At 38.3% G+C, this 15,000-nt stretch overlaps 1 protein-coding gene and 1 pseudogene across 4 annotated transcripts in view; one reads left to right on the plus strand and one right to left on the minus strand.

The window, feature by feature from the left end:
- LOC137997020 (protein C-mannosyl-transferase DPY19L3-like) overlaps positions 1 to 15,000 on the minus strand; it is a 37,752-nt gene that overhangs the window by 11,598 nt on the left and 11,154 nt on the right. The window contains exons 1-12 of one of the 4 annotated variants that reach the window (XM_068842705.1): positions 12,486 to 12,586; positions 11,495 to 11,732; positions 9,196 to 9,286; positions 7,271 to 7,392; positions 5,819 to 5,958; positions 5,278 to 5,401; positions 4,111 to 4,245; positions 2,998 to 3,129; positions 2,447 to 2,548; positions 2,173 to 2,246; positions 911 to 1,069; positions 1 to 225 (exon numbers count right to left, since the gene is read on the minus strand). The exon at positions 1 to 225 is cut by the window's left edge and continues 1 nt beyond it. In XM_068842705.1, the coding sequence (XP_068698806.1) occupies positions 1 to 225; positions 911 to 1,069; positions 2,173 to 2,246; positions 2,447 to 2,548; positions 2,998 to 3,129; positions 4,111 to 4,245; positions 5,278 to 5,401; positions 5,819 to 5,958; positions 7,271 to 7,392; positions 9,196 to 9,286; positions 11,495 to 11,732; positions 12,486 to 12,538 (1,595 nt within the window). In that variant the 5' untranslated portion in view covers positions 12,539 to 12,586. Of the gene's footprint in view, positions 229 to 910; positions 1,070 to 2,172; positions 2,247 to 2,446; positions 2,549 to 2,997; positions 3,130 to 4,110; positions 4,246 to 5,277; positions 5,402 to 5,818; positions 5,959 to 7,270; positions 7,393 to 9,195; positions 9,287 to 11,494; positions 11,733 to 11,832; positions 11,853 to 12,485; positions 12,587 to 15,000 lie in introns of those variants that run through there. The other 3 variants (XM_068842704.1, XM_068842706.1, XM_068842708.1) reach the window with 3 other exon arrangements.
- LOC137998209 (U5 spliceosomal RNA) lies at positions 14,823 to 14,953 on the plus strand (annotated as a pseudogene).

A 15,000-nucleotide genomic window follows, 5' to 3' on the forward strand; every position in this document is an offset into this window, starting at 1 on the left:
AGCAATGGTTTGAATCCAATCTTGGACAACGCAGTATTCCAGAAATATTGGTTACAAAATATTCCGGCAGCAAACAGGCACATGTGAGGCGTCCAAAGGTATTTGAAACGTAGGGTGGAAACGGCCAAGACCCCGAAGAACACGCTCTGAATTGCTTGATAAACTACCTCAGGATGGGAGTTAAGAAAAGGAACGTTCGGATCCTCTGCGGTGTCTTCAATTTTCCTACTGAAAATTAATTAAAAACCATTTTAGAGAACAGTGGTGAAACCCTTTGAAATTTTATGCTTTGTTTCTGCAAATCGTTCGCCTAAAAAAGAACCAAGCTGCAAACGAAAACTATTTAATACACTAGAATTACAAAGTAATTAGCATGGTGCTACAAGATTGAAAAAGCAGTTTTCATGTGGTAAGCATACGCAATTGCAACTTCCTTGAATAATGAAAGTTTGGATTCAAAATACTTCCACCTCAGCTGGCCAATTCTTGCTTAGAAAAAAGCAACTTTTGTAATTGGGGTTCGAGTATCCTGACCGTGACCGTAAGCGTACTTTCGTCCCGTTTTCGCCCTGAACATGCACACTCGAAATCGACCAAAAAATTTGGACTCGTCCAACGATCTTAAAATCACTAAGGAGGACTCTTGACATGTCACCACAAATGTTGCAAATTTCAAGGTAAGGGATCAAATGCAGAAATGTGCGCAATTAGATGCACGTTATTTGGTCATTTCACGCAGCGTATTTGTATAAGTAATGTTTAGATGCAGAGCTACTGTTTGGTGTTTCAGTTGACGGCTGCGTCCTAGATCTCAAGGTCCATTTTTCGGAAACTGGAATAAGCTATTGATCGGAAAGCACCATAGATAAGACAGTACCGGTATCAAGAGCTACATCAATGTAATACGTACCTCCAGTTGACGTACACAGTATGAGCTAATAGAAACAAGATGGCTGTCAATGACGTGACATAACAAGGAAATACCACACCGGTGGTTAGCCTAGGGTATACATCCGTCGGGAGAAATTGGAAGGCTCCTTCACAAAGATAAAGCAATGAATCAAAATCCCTGATAAGCAAGAGAAAGAACTGGTTACAACAGCTGCATTTACTTAAACAACCTCGTGCCCAGGGTCTCTCTTTTCTGCCTCAACAACAACGGAGGCAAAGAAGAGAGACCCTGGGAACGAGGTTGTTATTCAAGCGACAAAGGGGCGTGGTAGCATTAAGGAAAGGGAAGGTGAGGGGGAGGGGGGGGGGGGGCAGGAATGAAGGTGTTATGAAATGAAGGGGGAGGTAAGGCAAGGGACACGGAACAAGGAATCCCCGTGAATCGGTTAAAGCTAGTGCACAAGTATCGAGTGTGCGCTTTTGCTCTCCAGTTGTGAAGTGGCCTATAATATAACATCAGTAGCAAATGCCCCGACACGTTATTTTTTTTAAATGAAATAAATGTATATATTTCAGTCGTCGAGTCCACATGAGCCCAACAAATTGACCTGCTCCCAACTGAGTGGCTTGACTCCTTAGCTTAGTTGGTAGAGAACATTGCACTAACATCGCAGAGGTCATGGCTTCGAATCCCGTTTTCAGGTGTCTATAAAAATTGTCCAGTTAAGTGCGAGGATGACCACCAATGACAACTGGTATCGTCTCTGTTCCCATTTTCCACATTCTGGCGATCTCAATCTCTCAGTCTTTATACTCGGAGAGTTTCTCGACTACCTTAACGGATGTATTTCTGTCTGATTGGACTGCAATATCTACAATGTGGCATTTCTGATCCGTGTGATCTCGGATTATGATATCTGGTTTATTAGCCGCTATTTTCCTGTCAGTATGAATTGGCATATTCCACAGATGTGTGGCGAATTCGTCTGATTTTCTAGGTAAGTCAGATAAATCAAACTCCCTAAAAAAACTTTTGTGCCTCTTTCTGAGCAGAGTAAATCGTCTTTTTGGCATCGTGCTTTTGCACCAGCCCAAGGAAGGGGTCGTCGGAGCTTTTCAGGAATACGCTATTATTATTATTATTATTATTATTATTATTATACCGTACGTTATATTTTGATTCTGAAAACGCCGCCACAATTACCGATTTTCTGATGAATTCACTATCGGGATAAAAGAGGAGGGATTGTTTTTAATTAGACAGAAAACAACAATATATACCTGCCAAGTCCGTAACCAAACTTTGACTTGACGAACTTAAAAATGTGCTCATCGGACTCGACTCTGATGACAGCCTGCAAAAAACACAAGTTGTTGAAGTTTTGCCAAATTAGTTCCCCTTTTCACTGAAAAAGTCCACGACTTTTACGAAACAGAAACTCTGTTCCATGTGACTTTCGCTCAATGACAGGGACTGTGACACTGGGAAAGAGGTTACGTTTTAAGTTAAATGTCGCAAGAAATGTCAAGGAAAGATATCACCACAAAATCACACCTTTACAACAAAGCTTATTCCTCCAGCCAATAAAAGCACAACTGTGATGTTGAAAAGAAGTTTGAACACTCTGATCAACAAGCTATCGTTGCTGATTTCACTCTGAAACGAAAAGAGGAAGACAAGGTGTAAAATATGGACAGAAGACAGTCTTTCATCGTCAATTAAATTGTCGAATTGGACATGTAAAAACTGAAATGAAACACTGGTTTGTTGGGTAAAACGTCCATTTTCGTTTCGTACATTAAGAGGTGATGGACAAGCAATGCGAGATGACAAGTCGAAGACACCTCCTACGAGAGGTCGTTTATAAGGCAGGCAGACAAAAATATTTTTGAACATGAGTAAAGGATACAGAATTTGTTGGCCCGCTACATTGGGGTCGACGAAATAATGTGAGAACTGCTTGACAGAGAAACTTACAAAAAGTAATGAAACTCCCAACAATTAACTCCAATGATCGAAGCGGTTCTGACCTCTATATCAGAATGAAACAGACAAATATGAGTCGGTCTTCAAGCTGTTTTGCAAAACAAAACAATGAAACTTACTTGAAAGGACAAAAGAATGACTGACGCAACAGCAAAACTCAGCGCAAGCGAACAAAGAATCATGTCATTGATGAACTGCAAGATGCAGACACTGATTAGGGAACCAATCACAATCAAGTAAAGGCTGCGAGCCTGAAAGAAGACAAAAGAAGATTGTTGCCTTTGCAATCCGGGGGGGGGGGACGACTCCCATATTAAAAGGGAAGGGATGCTTGTCGTCGCGCTAAGGGGTATAAATTTCGGATCTCACTTAGGGTGTTCTGGGCAAAACGCAATCATATATGGCCGTGAAGGTCTCCTTTAGGGTTTGCGCGCAAAGAAATATAAAAGTGCATCGTTACACTTTTATATTTCTTCACGTAGGTGTAGGTGTCTTTGCCATCATTAAAACGCACTGTATTTTTTATATATCCGTGTTTTAATATGGTCTCTTTTAGGGGTGAAAAAAAACTTGGGCCATGCCCAGAGTGGTCTCCTAATTTCCAACGAGCATCCCTCCCCTTTTTATATGAGAGTACCCCACCCCCAAAGAGTGCCAGACTATTATTGTACCATAGTGCCCAAGACATAGTGCTGATTACAAATTAAGTACACTAAAAACAAAAGTGATGGATAATTCCAAGACTAAATGGCACTTATCTGAATTCATTGACTTTATTTTGTTTGACATCTTAATAATTAAGAGCTTGACTTTTTGATAAGAAGTATCTCATGATGTAGCCTAATTTGAGTTCTTGAACAAATTCACTTACATGTGTATTTTTGTGCATAATACTTAAAGCTTTTTGTTTAATAATTTGCAACATATTTTTCAGTGCTTATAATTCTTTTAGAATTTACAGATTTTCTTCTCTTGACATTTTTTCCTTGTTATTAATTATGACGTCAGGAATTGGCATTGGAACATCATCATTGTAAAAATCCAGTGCACTATCAAACTGTTACATCCAAAATTCTGTATGCACAAACATTAATTTTGATGTCACAATTGGCCGTTTTTGAACAAGAAACCCATTGCCCAAGTTCGTCTCAGATGGATTTATATGCATCTTACACGAGACAAACAACATGAGAGGTGCTATTATTAGTGCTTTATTTCAACTTCCTAAATACCTTGTTCTTGGGAATGAAGCCAAGAGAATAAGTGCCAAAGAAAGCCATGGACTCCAACAAGAGGATAAACTGAGCAAACTGCCATACCAATGTAAAGAAGAAAGTCGAAACAGCAATTCCTGCTAAGCACAGTCTCTAGAAAAGGTACAGGCAAGGACAACAATAATATTATTATTACTGACAGTCAAGCAACAACAATGGCAATAGAAATGAAAACACCTTGAGCAATTCAAAAACAATGATGGTTTAATAAAAGAGTCGCTTCATGCTACAAAAACCGGAGATAAGTGCCTGCCTGATGGGCCTTCTAGGCTAATAGCAAACTTTACTCTTACCTAAAAGAAGAAAAGTGGTTGTTCTACATACACACTACTGTGCAAAACCACTGTGACAACAATAATAGAGTTTTGACACAATGTGACCGTACATGATAGGCCATTTATTTTCTACCTTTTCTTTGAAACTCACTCACCCATCCCAGTCTACTTATGGGATAGTTTGTAAGCAAGATAAAAAATTTAATGATCCCGAAATACTTATACGATATCATATAGCACTAACTTGTATTTTGTGACGTTCATTGAATATTGTTACCATTCTAGTTTCTTAAAACTCCTTAATGACCCAGAAGAAGGATGCACTTAGTTTTTGTCGTAAAACTGTCAGATACAGAGCTTGCAAGAAATTATTAAGTCGTTTCAATGAGTACTGACAGCCTATGAAAAGTACATCGGATAATTAACTCATCACTAAGTTGGCTACTTTTTTTCTGTAAATTGAAGTAATTAAAGACAGATTCTTTCAAAACTAAGTTTAAAATTCATTTTGGCATTATGACAAAAATTGGCTACTCTTCTTGAATCAGCCATCAAATTTCATTATTAAAACCCCTGATAATTTAACAAAACAAATTTTAGCCCTGACCAAAATAAATTATAATAATATTATATGAATAAATTTTTATGATAATCAATACTAAAACTACTACTACTACTACTTCCACTACTACTGTTCATACAGTGTTAGCATTAAGGTAGGACTTCTGTACCTGTCTGTTTACAAAAGTAGCATTAAATTTATACTTGATGTAGCCCTACCCTGTCTGATTACATGAAACAGAAACAACAGAAAAATAATTTATCCTTTAGTTAGTAAATCAGCAAATACCTGGGCAAGAGAAGAGGCATTTCTCTTGAGAAAGAAGTTTATAAATGCAATTTGTACAAAAAGGAATGGAAATCCAAAACTTTCACGGAGAGGAATTGTGTAGGATATTCTTGTAGTGTCCATCCTGCAAAAAACCACAACGTCCTTAATAGTCACTTTGTGTCATAATTCTACGGGCAGGGAAAATATGGCACTGATTAAGAGGATTGTTCTTGTTGATATGGACATTAATGAAAACAAAATTCTATGCAGCCTGTGTGGCACTTTTGAATAATGTCCTGCAATGAAAATCTCCACTATCATCAAGAAAATTTGCTCAAGGGATACCACGTTATCCCGGCCTTAAGAGTCCAATAAAGTAAGTATAACACGTAATCACAAACACCTCTTTTCATTGTGGATGGTCTAATATGGCTGCCAATTTTTGTCACTACAATGACTACATATGGCGAACAATACCCACAGTTTTAGCAACTGCCAAAATTGCTGATCTGACTCTGAACAGGTTTTCAAAAGTATATTTATGCACGAAATGCCTTACCTATTAAAAATGTAAAAACATGATGATAGGAGTCCAGCAAGCCAGGAACCACTGAGCACCCATGACGATGTAAATAATGCCATCATATAAATTCCATGAAGGGCAAAGACAACATCAATATAAAAGTAAACATACTCCATCTGGTAAAGAAATGAAAATCCCTGTGTCAGTCAGTTCAGCTAGATCAAAAAATGCTTTAAAATTCTTAGTATTATTATAGCTACCTTAAATGCTGAGAAAAAAGAAACAACTTTTTCTCTTCCCAATTTATCTTGATCTCTTTTACTAATTATTTGATTTCAACTTAAAGGGCCTCACAGTTCCAAAACATTAATTTTGTTTTGATTGAGCCCTCTTAATTCCCAAGTTTCCATTTTTATTCACAGACTGAGTTACTCAGCAAATTGACAAAAACTCTTGACGGTTGACTAGACTGATAATAAAAAAGGTTTTAATTAAATATTGATTTCAACCTTGATATTACATTTTGTATATAGTTAGGTAGTTCGTTGACTGCTCCCTGCAGGCGGGGTTTTTCCCAACCGGCTGTAGGCAAACCTGTCTGAGTTAAATGAATCCATGTTTTCTCGCAGTTATGAGCGCAAATTCATTTGCGTCGAGAAGCCTGAACATTTTCAGGACTTCAACGGGGTTGAACCCGCGACCTCATGATACCGGTGCGATGCTCTAACCAACTGAGCTATGAAGCCACTTCCTTTGGGAGCTGGTCACTTCTGGGTTCACAACTTTCCGTGATAAGTAATGATGAGTAATGATGAGTGAAAGAAGATGAGTGAAAGAAGTTGTGAACCCAGAAGTGACCAGCTCCCAATGTCAGTGGCTTCACAGCTCAGTTGGTTAGAGCATCGCACCGGTATTGCGAGGTCGCAGGTTCAAACCCAGTTGAAGTCCTGAAAATTTTCAGGCTTCTCGACGCAAATGAATTTGCGCTCATAACTGCGAGGCAACATGGTTTCATTTGATTTTATACCCACAGTGCAATAATATATGATGCATTTCATATATATCTTTCACTCATCTGTCTGAGTTAGTTGTTTTACAAAAACAGACAAGACCTTGAACCCGAGATGCAACTTAACCCAGAGCAACTTCAGAAAGTACTTAGGGCAGGACTTTACCTCAGATACTCCAGAGTCCAAGTCTGGCACCCCAAACACTCATCTACACTGTCTAATGATTTGATTTTAAAAGTACATGTAGACCCTAAAGCAATAATTAGTGAAATCACAAAATGCAATAATTATCAAAGGCTTTTGGCATTGTTTTATTAAAATCTGTTTGTAAATGGAATCAGAGTGATTTAACCTGAACCTGACCCCTGCGTTCAAGAAGGCACAAAGTAACAACTGAAAAAACAAGCTAAACCCCAAGACAGATCATTTGCTAAGGAACTGATTGAAGACCAAGAAATAAGTCTGATTGCAAACATACCTCTATTGGTAAAATCCTGTATAGTGCTGCTAGGATCACTTCTTGATAAATATTAAATCTTTCTAAAATATTAATAGTCCTCAAGTGCTCTGTTTTGTTGTCGTGCATGAGATCAGTAACACCTGAATGTAATTAATAAAGAACACAAATCCAAGTTAAAACGTTGTTACAGCTGTAAAAGAAGTCTGACACCTTTTAACTAGTAGCAACATATACACTCGGAAACATCATCATTTAGTGAGAGATGCATAAAGGAAACAAGCCAGGGAGTATGGGCTACATATGTGGTTATACCGGTTACTTAAAACACAGACCAAAAATACAAGGTACTGGTTAAGTAACAAAACTTTATGGTACACTGGCAAGTTCAACTTGTTGTTGCTGTTGCTGACATTTTTAATAGTCTAACAACAAAACACTATAGATACATTCAACCCCCCTCTGACAGTGAGTCACAATCCAAATCTGTTCTGATTTTACTCCAAATTTTACCTGGCTTAAAAGGACACTTTAATAAGCCGGGTTTACAAATTAGCACAAAAGTCCGGCACAGCACTCCAAAATCTCGGTACCGTACTGATTTTTTTTTGGGCATGGCATGGTAAATTTCTCGGGTGTAAACAGAACAAACAGAATGCATATAACACGTTCCAGAGTTTATAGGGGTGCCGAGCACATCTCTGGTGGTGTGCTTGGCACTCCAAATATTGGTAACGTACGTGCCACTATTTGGAGTACCATGCCAATTTGTGTGCATGTGTAAAAGCCTAAAGGGGTTTAAGCCAAGTAATACCTGATAATGAACTAAAAATCTATCATAAGAAAGCAAAGAATTATTATTTGCTTTCTTGACCCAATGACTACAGGAGAATTGTTAAATTTTACTCTAACACCAGACAATAATATTCTACTCATCAATGGGTCAACAACATGCAGTACTGGCCTCTGGGCACAGGTTTAAATAAGAAAGTCTCCATTGATTGAATAGAAAAAAAGAAGGGCTGAAAGGAATATTCAAGCAAGAAACATTAGGACTTGATTTGTAGATTTTTTTGGTATGCATTATCAATGACTACCAAGTATGAAAAAAATATGTTCTGCCTTTAATGTGATCCCTTTAGATTCCAGTTTTAAAGTAGAAGGAGAATAGTGTGAAGTAATGTTCAGGAGAATTGTCTCAAGGGGAAAAAGCTTTGTTGATTGTAATGGCCAATGGTTTATAAAAAAATAAATAAAACTGGAAAAAATTCACAAAGTTAACAGAGAACTCTACATTTGGAAGTTACTATAAAACGGGTGCAGGCAGTCAGCTACATGTGACGACTCAGACGATGAGGATGCCTTTGACCTGGATGAAGCGTAGCGGAGGAACGTCTACAAGGCGCAGAGCAGCCCAATGATAGCGGAAAGCCAGTCTGAGAGCAAAGACGGGCGATATGCGACCGGCCCCGCCTAGAAGGCGCAAAATGGCCCTGAATGACAGCGGTGACATGGAACAAAGATGGGCGATACTCGACCGGCCCCAGAGAAAAACCATGTCCACAAAGGACAGCAAATACAAGGACTTTATTTGCGATAAATTTAAGATCTAAAGAGACTGCTGGAAGCCCTCGGACTAGAACACTCATTTACTAATGTAAGGGGGGAGGGATGTAATGGTGTGACTGTAAACCACCATATATGTAAAGTAATGTATGCATGGTATGTAAGCATGCTATATAATGTGTAGAGTCGGCACGAAAGGAAAAATGGTTCGAGAGATGTTAACATTGTAAATGCTCGACATTAAAATCCCCAATTCCTGAACACCCTGTGGACCATAAGATATCATTCGTCCTCAACTGTCTTAAAGTTAATCTGCTCTTGGGCCACTAGTAACACATGCAGTAGCTAACGCCTAATGAATGCTACATAAATCACCTTACCTTTAAAAAAAGATGGTGCTAAGACAATCTGCTTATAATACGAAAAATATAATCCTGCTTCTGTCCTGAAGGATATTTCCCTCTCCACTTGCTGTAAAAAAGAGGAAAAGCATTTTCACTATTAGTAGTTTTAGATCCTATAAGAAAGATATTCTTTCCTACTGTTAATATTAATTCTTCCTTATTTAACAAAACAAATGTTTGTTAGTCTGTGCAAGGGCTTGATTTCCTGTGAAATGTCAAATTTTACAAGTACCCTAATTGCTTAAAAATTTCGACAACACAACAACATTCTCTCGCCATGGCTTGCCATATTTGTTTTTCAAAACCCTGAGAGCTCTAGCATGGATCAGTGCAAATAATTATTATTGTGTAACTAAGAAAAAAAATTTTCACACCTTAACCCATTGACTCCAGGGGGTTCCCCACTGACGAGCAAAATAGTCTGGCGTTAAACATACTGGCCGGCTTAGGCCAGTTTGGGTATCAAAGGGTTAAGGGAGCTCTCAATCAACCAAACATTCTGAAAATTCTAGGTAAGCAATTTAATGAAACAGAAATTTTCATAATACTGTGGGTTGACCTGTCATTCAAGCAGAACATTACTGAAAAATTTCTTTCATTGTCATTGGTAGTAGTACTTACAAGAACTATTGTAATTGCAGTTTCTGTTTTGTAGTTTGGCTTTATCATCATCACATCTTTATAATTTAATCTTCGAATTTCAGAGTAGCTTGGAGTAGCTAGTATCTCCAAGCAGTTACCCTCCCAACTATGATATCCCACAGAGGACAGACCACATCAGTAGAAACACCAAGCCCTACTCTTTGCGAATAGTGTCTGCAGTGGGTTAATTCTTTTATGTCCCACAGGGTTATAAACATTGAGGGGATGTGAGACGGGGCCTGTGGTTTATCGTCCTCATCCGAGAAGACTTGAGAGTCTAACCATTTGCAGATGTCATTTCAAAGGCAGTACTTTTTACTTAGTTATCTCCTCAGTTACTTAAAGAAATGGAGTGTTGGTCAAGCCAGAGTTTTGATCCCATAACCTCCAGCACATAGTCTGATGTTCAACAAACTAAGCAAACCACGCAGCAGTATAGAGGTCACAACAGGATTGGCTTAAAGTAGCCAACAACAAAATCTTGTTCCACATGCAACATCAAATCTTCACTGCTTAAACTGAGATTTTTGGTCAAATAGAAGCTGCTGTCAGTATGTCTATGGGTGCGTTCCTTTGGGATGATCTGAAAAAGGATCACTATAACCCAGATTACTTGCATCATGGTGCACCAAAGGAAATGAAAAATCCTTTCCCAGAGTGGATTCATCACTTCCTTTATTAAATGCGCTGTGATCCAAGTGACCTTAGGTCAGTGATCCTTTTTCAGATCATTCCAAAGGTACGCACCCTAAAACATCGTAAATTAATAACTTGTGCATATGTTGTGGTTTAAATTTTTTTTTTTGCTTCAAAGTTTTTCAAACCAGTTCAATTTTGATTTTTCTTGGTCTAATGTTCTTTTTCATAATCAGAAACAAAGGGAAAATCCAAATTGAACTATTTGGAAAATTATGAACCAAATATAAACATGCATCTTGTCTCTATGTTGCCAGAAAATTGGTTGACAATATCATTTTGAGTCAAATATTAGCTAAATATTGGCTTTCTGATCAGCTGAGTTACAGTAAATTAAATAATTCACGCATTCCATTGGCGCTACGGTTAACAAATAAATTTAACGTTTAACGTCAATGGCATTACTGTGCCAATTTTTCTCTGCATTTTTTTTCTCAGTGATTGCCAAATGTTAAAATTGCTAAAAAATTGTTTCCTCCAACAGGAAGTTTCAATACGGTCTGATGCATATAATGTACAGCTCTGTTGATCGAGAGAGATCGAGGTAATATTGCAGGAATATTAGTAAAACAAGCCATTTTAACTACTTTCTTTATCAATATTAGAACAGCTATTATCAATGCATTTATCTTAGAACGAAAGCACATTTTGCGAACAATATTTTCCAGAACTAATAATTAGAAGTGTTGGGGAAAATCCGATTCAAGAGTTAAACTTCAAGGATGCGAAAGAAAAGATCAATTCTTCGGAAATAACGCCAGGTCCAATCTAAATGCGAACTAAAGGCCTAAAATTTTTGGAAAAATTTAAATACAGAAAAACAAAAATTATTATCACTGACAATGTCATGATTACAGTTCAATGATCAGCCACATCATCACACTCCACCAATTATAAATTTACGAAAAATACATTCTAAAAACTAGCCAAATCTTACCCCAATATTTGAAAACCACAAATTATTTTCGTGAAGCTCTCGCACATACAGCGCATATTTAACCCCAACAATCACAGCAATGACTGTACCGAAGACAATACTCGCGACCCTGTACCAGCAGGTGGAGAGTTTGGAGGTCGAATGTGTGCTTTTTGAGTTGCCATTCGTATGATGAGAAGAATTTTTCTTGTCCTTTGTCGGGCTACCTTTTCTCCTTCGCAGCTCAGACATCTCAAATCTGCAAGAGACATCAGAAGCGACAAAACTCACTTTACAACGGAAGTTGTTTACATGCAGAATAAAACTCTAGAATGTGCAGAATATCTTGCAGAATTTACATCATTAACGCATGCGCGATGGTTCATTCTATCATTTCGCGCCACGTTGGAAAAAACTTGAACATTTGTCCTTTCCCACGCTGAAAAAAAGTCAATGATCAAAATTAAACCTCAGGTTTGCGGCGTAGGCAGCAAGATCTCCGATCAGAACCAGTGAGCCGGATTAAACAGCTCAACGAAAAATAGAGCAGCAGTGATTAGGACAATCATCTTGTATTAAACAAGCGACTTACTAAGTTCCTTACGGCTTTACACTGAGTTAAAAAGAATTATCTGAAGGAATAAAAAATTCATTCACAAAATGCTATAAACATAAGCGATTTGAGCTTACTTGAAAAAATTTGATTTGAGGGTTCGCTGCTTAAGCTACCATGATCAATTTTCTTCGGGTTAAGGGTTACAAGCACTTTCGGTCACTTTCGTTTGTCTCTACGAAACAATGGGTTTTTTCAAATCTCTCAAGTACACCTCGTGTTTATCAGTTGGGGCTTGAATTACCACCGACTGCGCGGCAAAAGTAGCGTCCAAAATGTTGTAAACAAAACTTGACGTTAGAGTCTCCCTGCAGATTAAAATGATACCAATTTTCGTCTTAATTTAAAGAACTTGGCAAGTTCCACTTCAATAGAACAGCTTTCAGCGTAACTACGCACCTTAATTTTTTGGCGCCGGACTCTCTTTGCAGAAAAAAAAGAGAGAGATCCATTCGACCATAAATCTCGCTTAAACAAATTCAAGCATTTCGTGCGGCGAATGGAACAGTATTTGTCGGTTGACCAAGCCGACTGGAACGCCCTAAGACAAACTAGTTCCGGCCTATTCTGTTGAATGACTAAATATAAGTGTATATTGTTGAAAGGAATTATCTCATTCCGAACAAATACATTTCCTAACGACCCCCTGGAAGGAAGACTATTCAATAGCCTCCGTAGTTAATTTTGTCCGAACAGTTAAATGACTGTAGGGTTCACGACAACCGTAAGTGTTTTAACATTTCATTTACCGGAAAGTAAAGAAATCGTATTTTGTATCAATGGCACCGTAATAGAAAATGCCTCAAATAGAAATTGAACTTAAACTAAAGAGTAAAGAAAGCGATTCGGACTGAAGTAAGCGACCTTATTCATAATTGAGTGATCAAGCCAGCAGGGAGCTGGAAAATGGCGGATTCAATTTGCCATTCCGTAAAAGGTGATGATCTTTCTAACCTTCATTCAAACTTACAACAACAACATCAAGCCTTATATTGCCGCTAGTGGTTCGAGCCGCTTTTCAAATAAAGGATATTACATGGCCGCGCGGGGATACGAATTTTATCTTCGAGTGCTGAAAGCATCTCTCAAGAGTGAGCAAAGCGAACGAGATATTATGAAATGTCTAGATTTGAAACAGAGTTAACTGAATAGAGGGTAATGTGAAGTGCTAGATTTCTATCCCATATGAACCATGTGAGCGTTAGCCCTACTGATGGAAATGGGCCCACACACAATTCCCACCGAGGGCCCATTTCCATCAGTAGGGCTAACGCTCACATGGTTCATATGGGATAGAAATCTAGCACTTCACATTACCCTCTATTCAGTTAACTCTGTTTAAAATATAAGTGCTACACGGCCAACGTTTTTTATAAACGTAACCTTTCCTTAGATTTGAAACAACTTGTTTTACTCATTTTCGAAATGATGAAAAAGTCATCACCAACCGCTAAAACACGCGTTGTGTAACATGAAACAAGATATGAAAGTTATGAAAAACAAATCATGATAATGAAAAATTTGCAATGAAAATGTTAATGTAGTAGACAAGAATTATGTTTAAGCACAAAAGTATCTTACAATGAAGAGGAAGCTCGCGTTTTATTGGCTAATCGTGTTCATTACCATGACGACACATGTAAAAGATAAAAATGATATGTTGACTGCGCTCGGTGAAGATATGACTTTTTCGTAAAAGGAGAAATCTTGGTATTTCATCAGTATCTATATAATAATATCAAATGTTAGCGGGCAAAAGTCTCAAACGCTAAAAAATTAGTAGTATTTTTTAAAGATAATGAATCAACAACATTTGTAAAAAGCTATAAAGTACAAAGCAATGTATGGCGTTCCTTTCCAAATTGAAGCTTAATTATCTCTGAAAAATACATGGTTACCCCCGATTTTCTTTTCGGACACAAAAAGCACTTGCTAAGTTCGGCTTTCTCCACATAGTTTTAAGCCGCGCAAAAATATTCCGACATTAGTAAGCACTAACGATAGGAAACCCGAGTAGTTGGAGATGCGCAGAACGTATGCGCAATGACAATAGTAGGCACCGTCCTTAAAATACCAAGAGAATTTTAGTACTTTGACAATTAAGCAGCCGCTTTCTATTTCCCGTTTGCTGTTTCACGTGAACTAAATCTCTCATCTGTATGTCTCTAATGATTGTGAAAATGATATAAAAGACATGTTTTGAATATGTGCGGTTATAACGAGAAAAGCTTTTCTGGATGGAAGGGTCACCCGTATTCACGAGCTACCTTTTCCTACATTTCCTTTCAACTGAAAACGGACGCGGCGAACCGTTTACATGAGAAAAAAAAGTTGGCTCGGCTAACAGGGTCATTGCGCGTCTAACCAGATCACCCTTTTTCGATGGTATGGTCATCCTCCTAACAGGCTTTGGTTCGCCATGTCAGGTCAACTCGGCCCGAGGCAAGAGATAATGAGAGCATGCGCGAGCGCTGTATTCTCCTGAACATCGAAACTAAGACGGGAAGCTGTTGACTCGGGCAAAAAGGTCCATGATTTATTCACATAAACACTCACTAAAGTTGACTCGGCTGGGAGGGTGACCCTCTTCCCCGGGACAACTTTTATCCTTTTAAACGCTCACCGAAACTGCAATCAGTTCACTGACAGTCCTGAACACGCTTGCTTGAACGAGCGCTCAATTCAGTGCTTATTTGATACGGCAGCCCACCTGTGTTACCGTGCCAACCTGAACGGAATCGTCAATACTTTTAATACGTCGTTAACTCGCACTAATCTTTCGCCTTTTACTAAAGATTTCCGTGGAAGAGAACAATTGAACGAGTCTGAGGTCATATTTTTCATCGCCCTGCCTTAATTTGTAGTGGGGCTGGTCATAAACCAAAGGAGCAACTTTGACTCAAACGTGCAATGA

The sequence above is a fragment of the Montipora foliosa genome, chromosome 3 (assembly GCF_036669935.1).
Source record: "Montipora foliosa isolate CH-2021 chromosome 3, ASM3666993v2, whole genome shotgun sequence".
In the NCBI taxonomy this organism is placed as follows: domain Eukaryota; kingdom Metazoa; phylum Cnidaria; class Anthozoa; order Scleractinia; family Acroporidae; genus Montipora; species Montipora foliosa.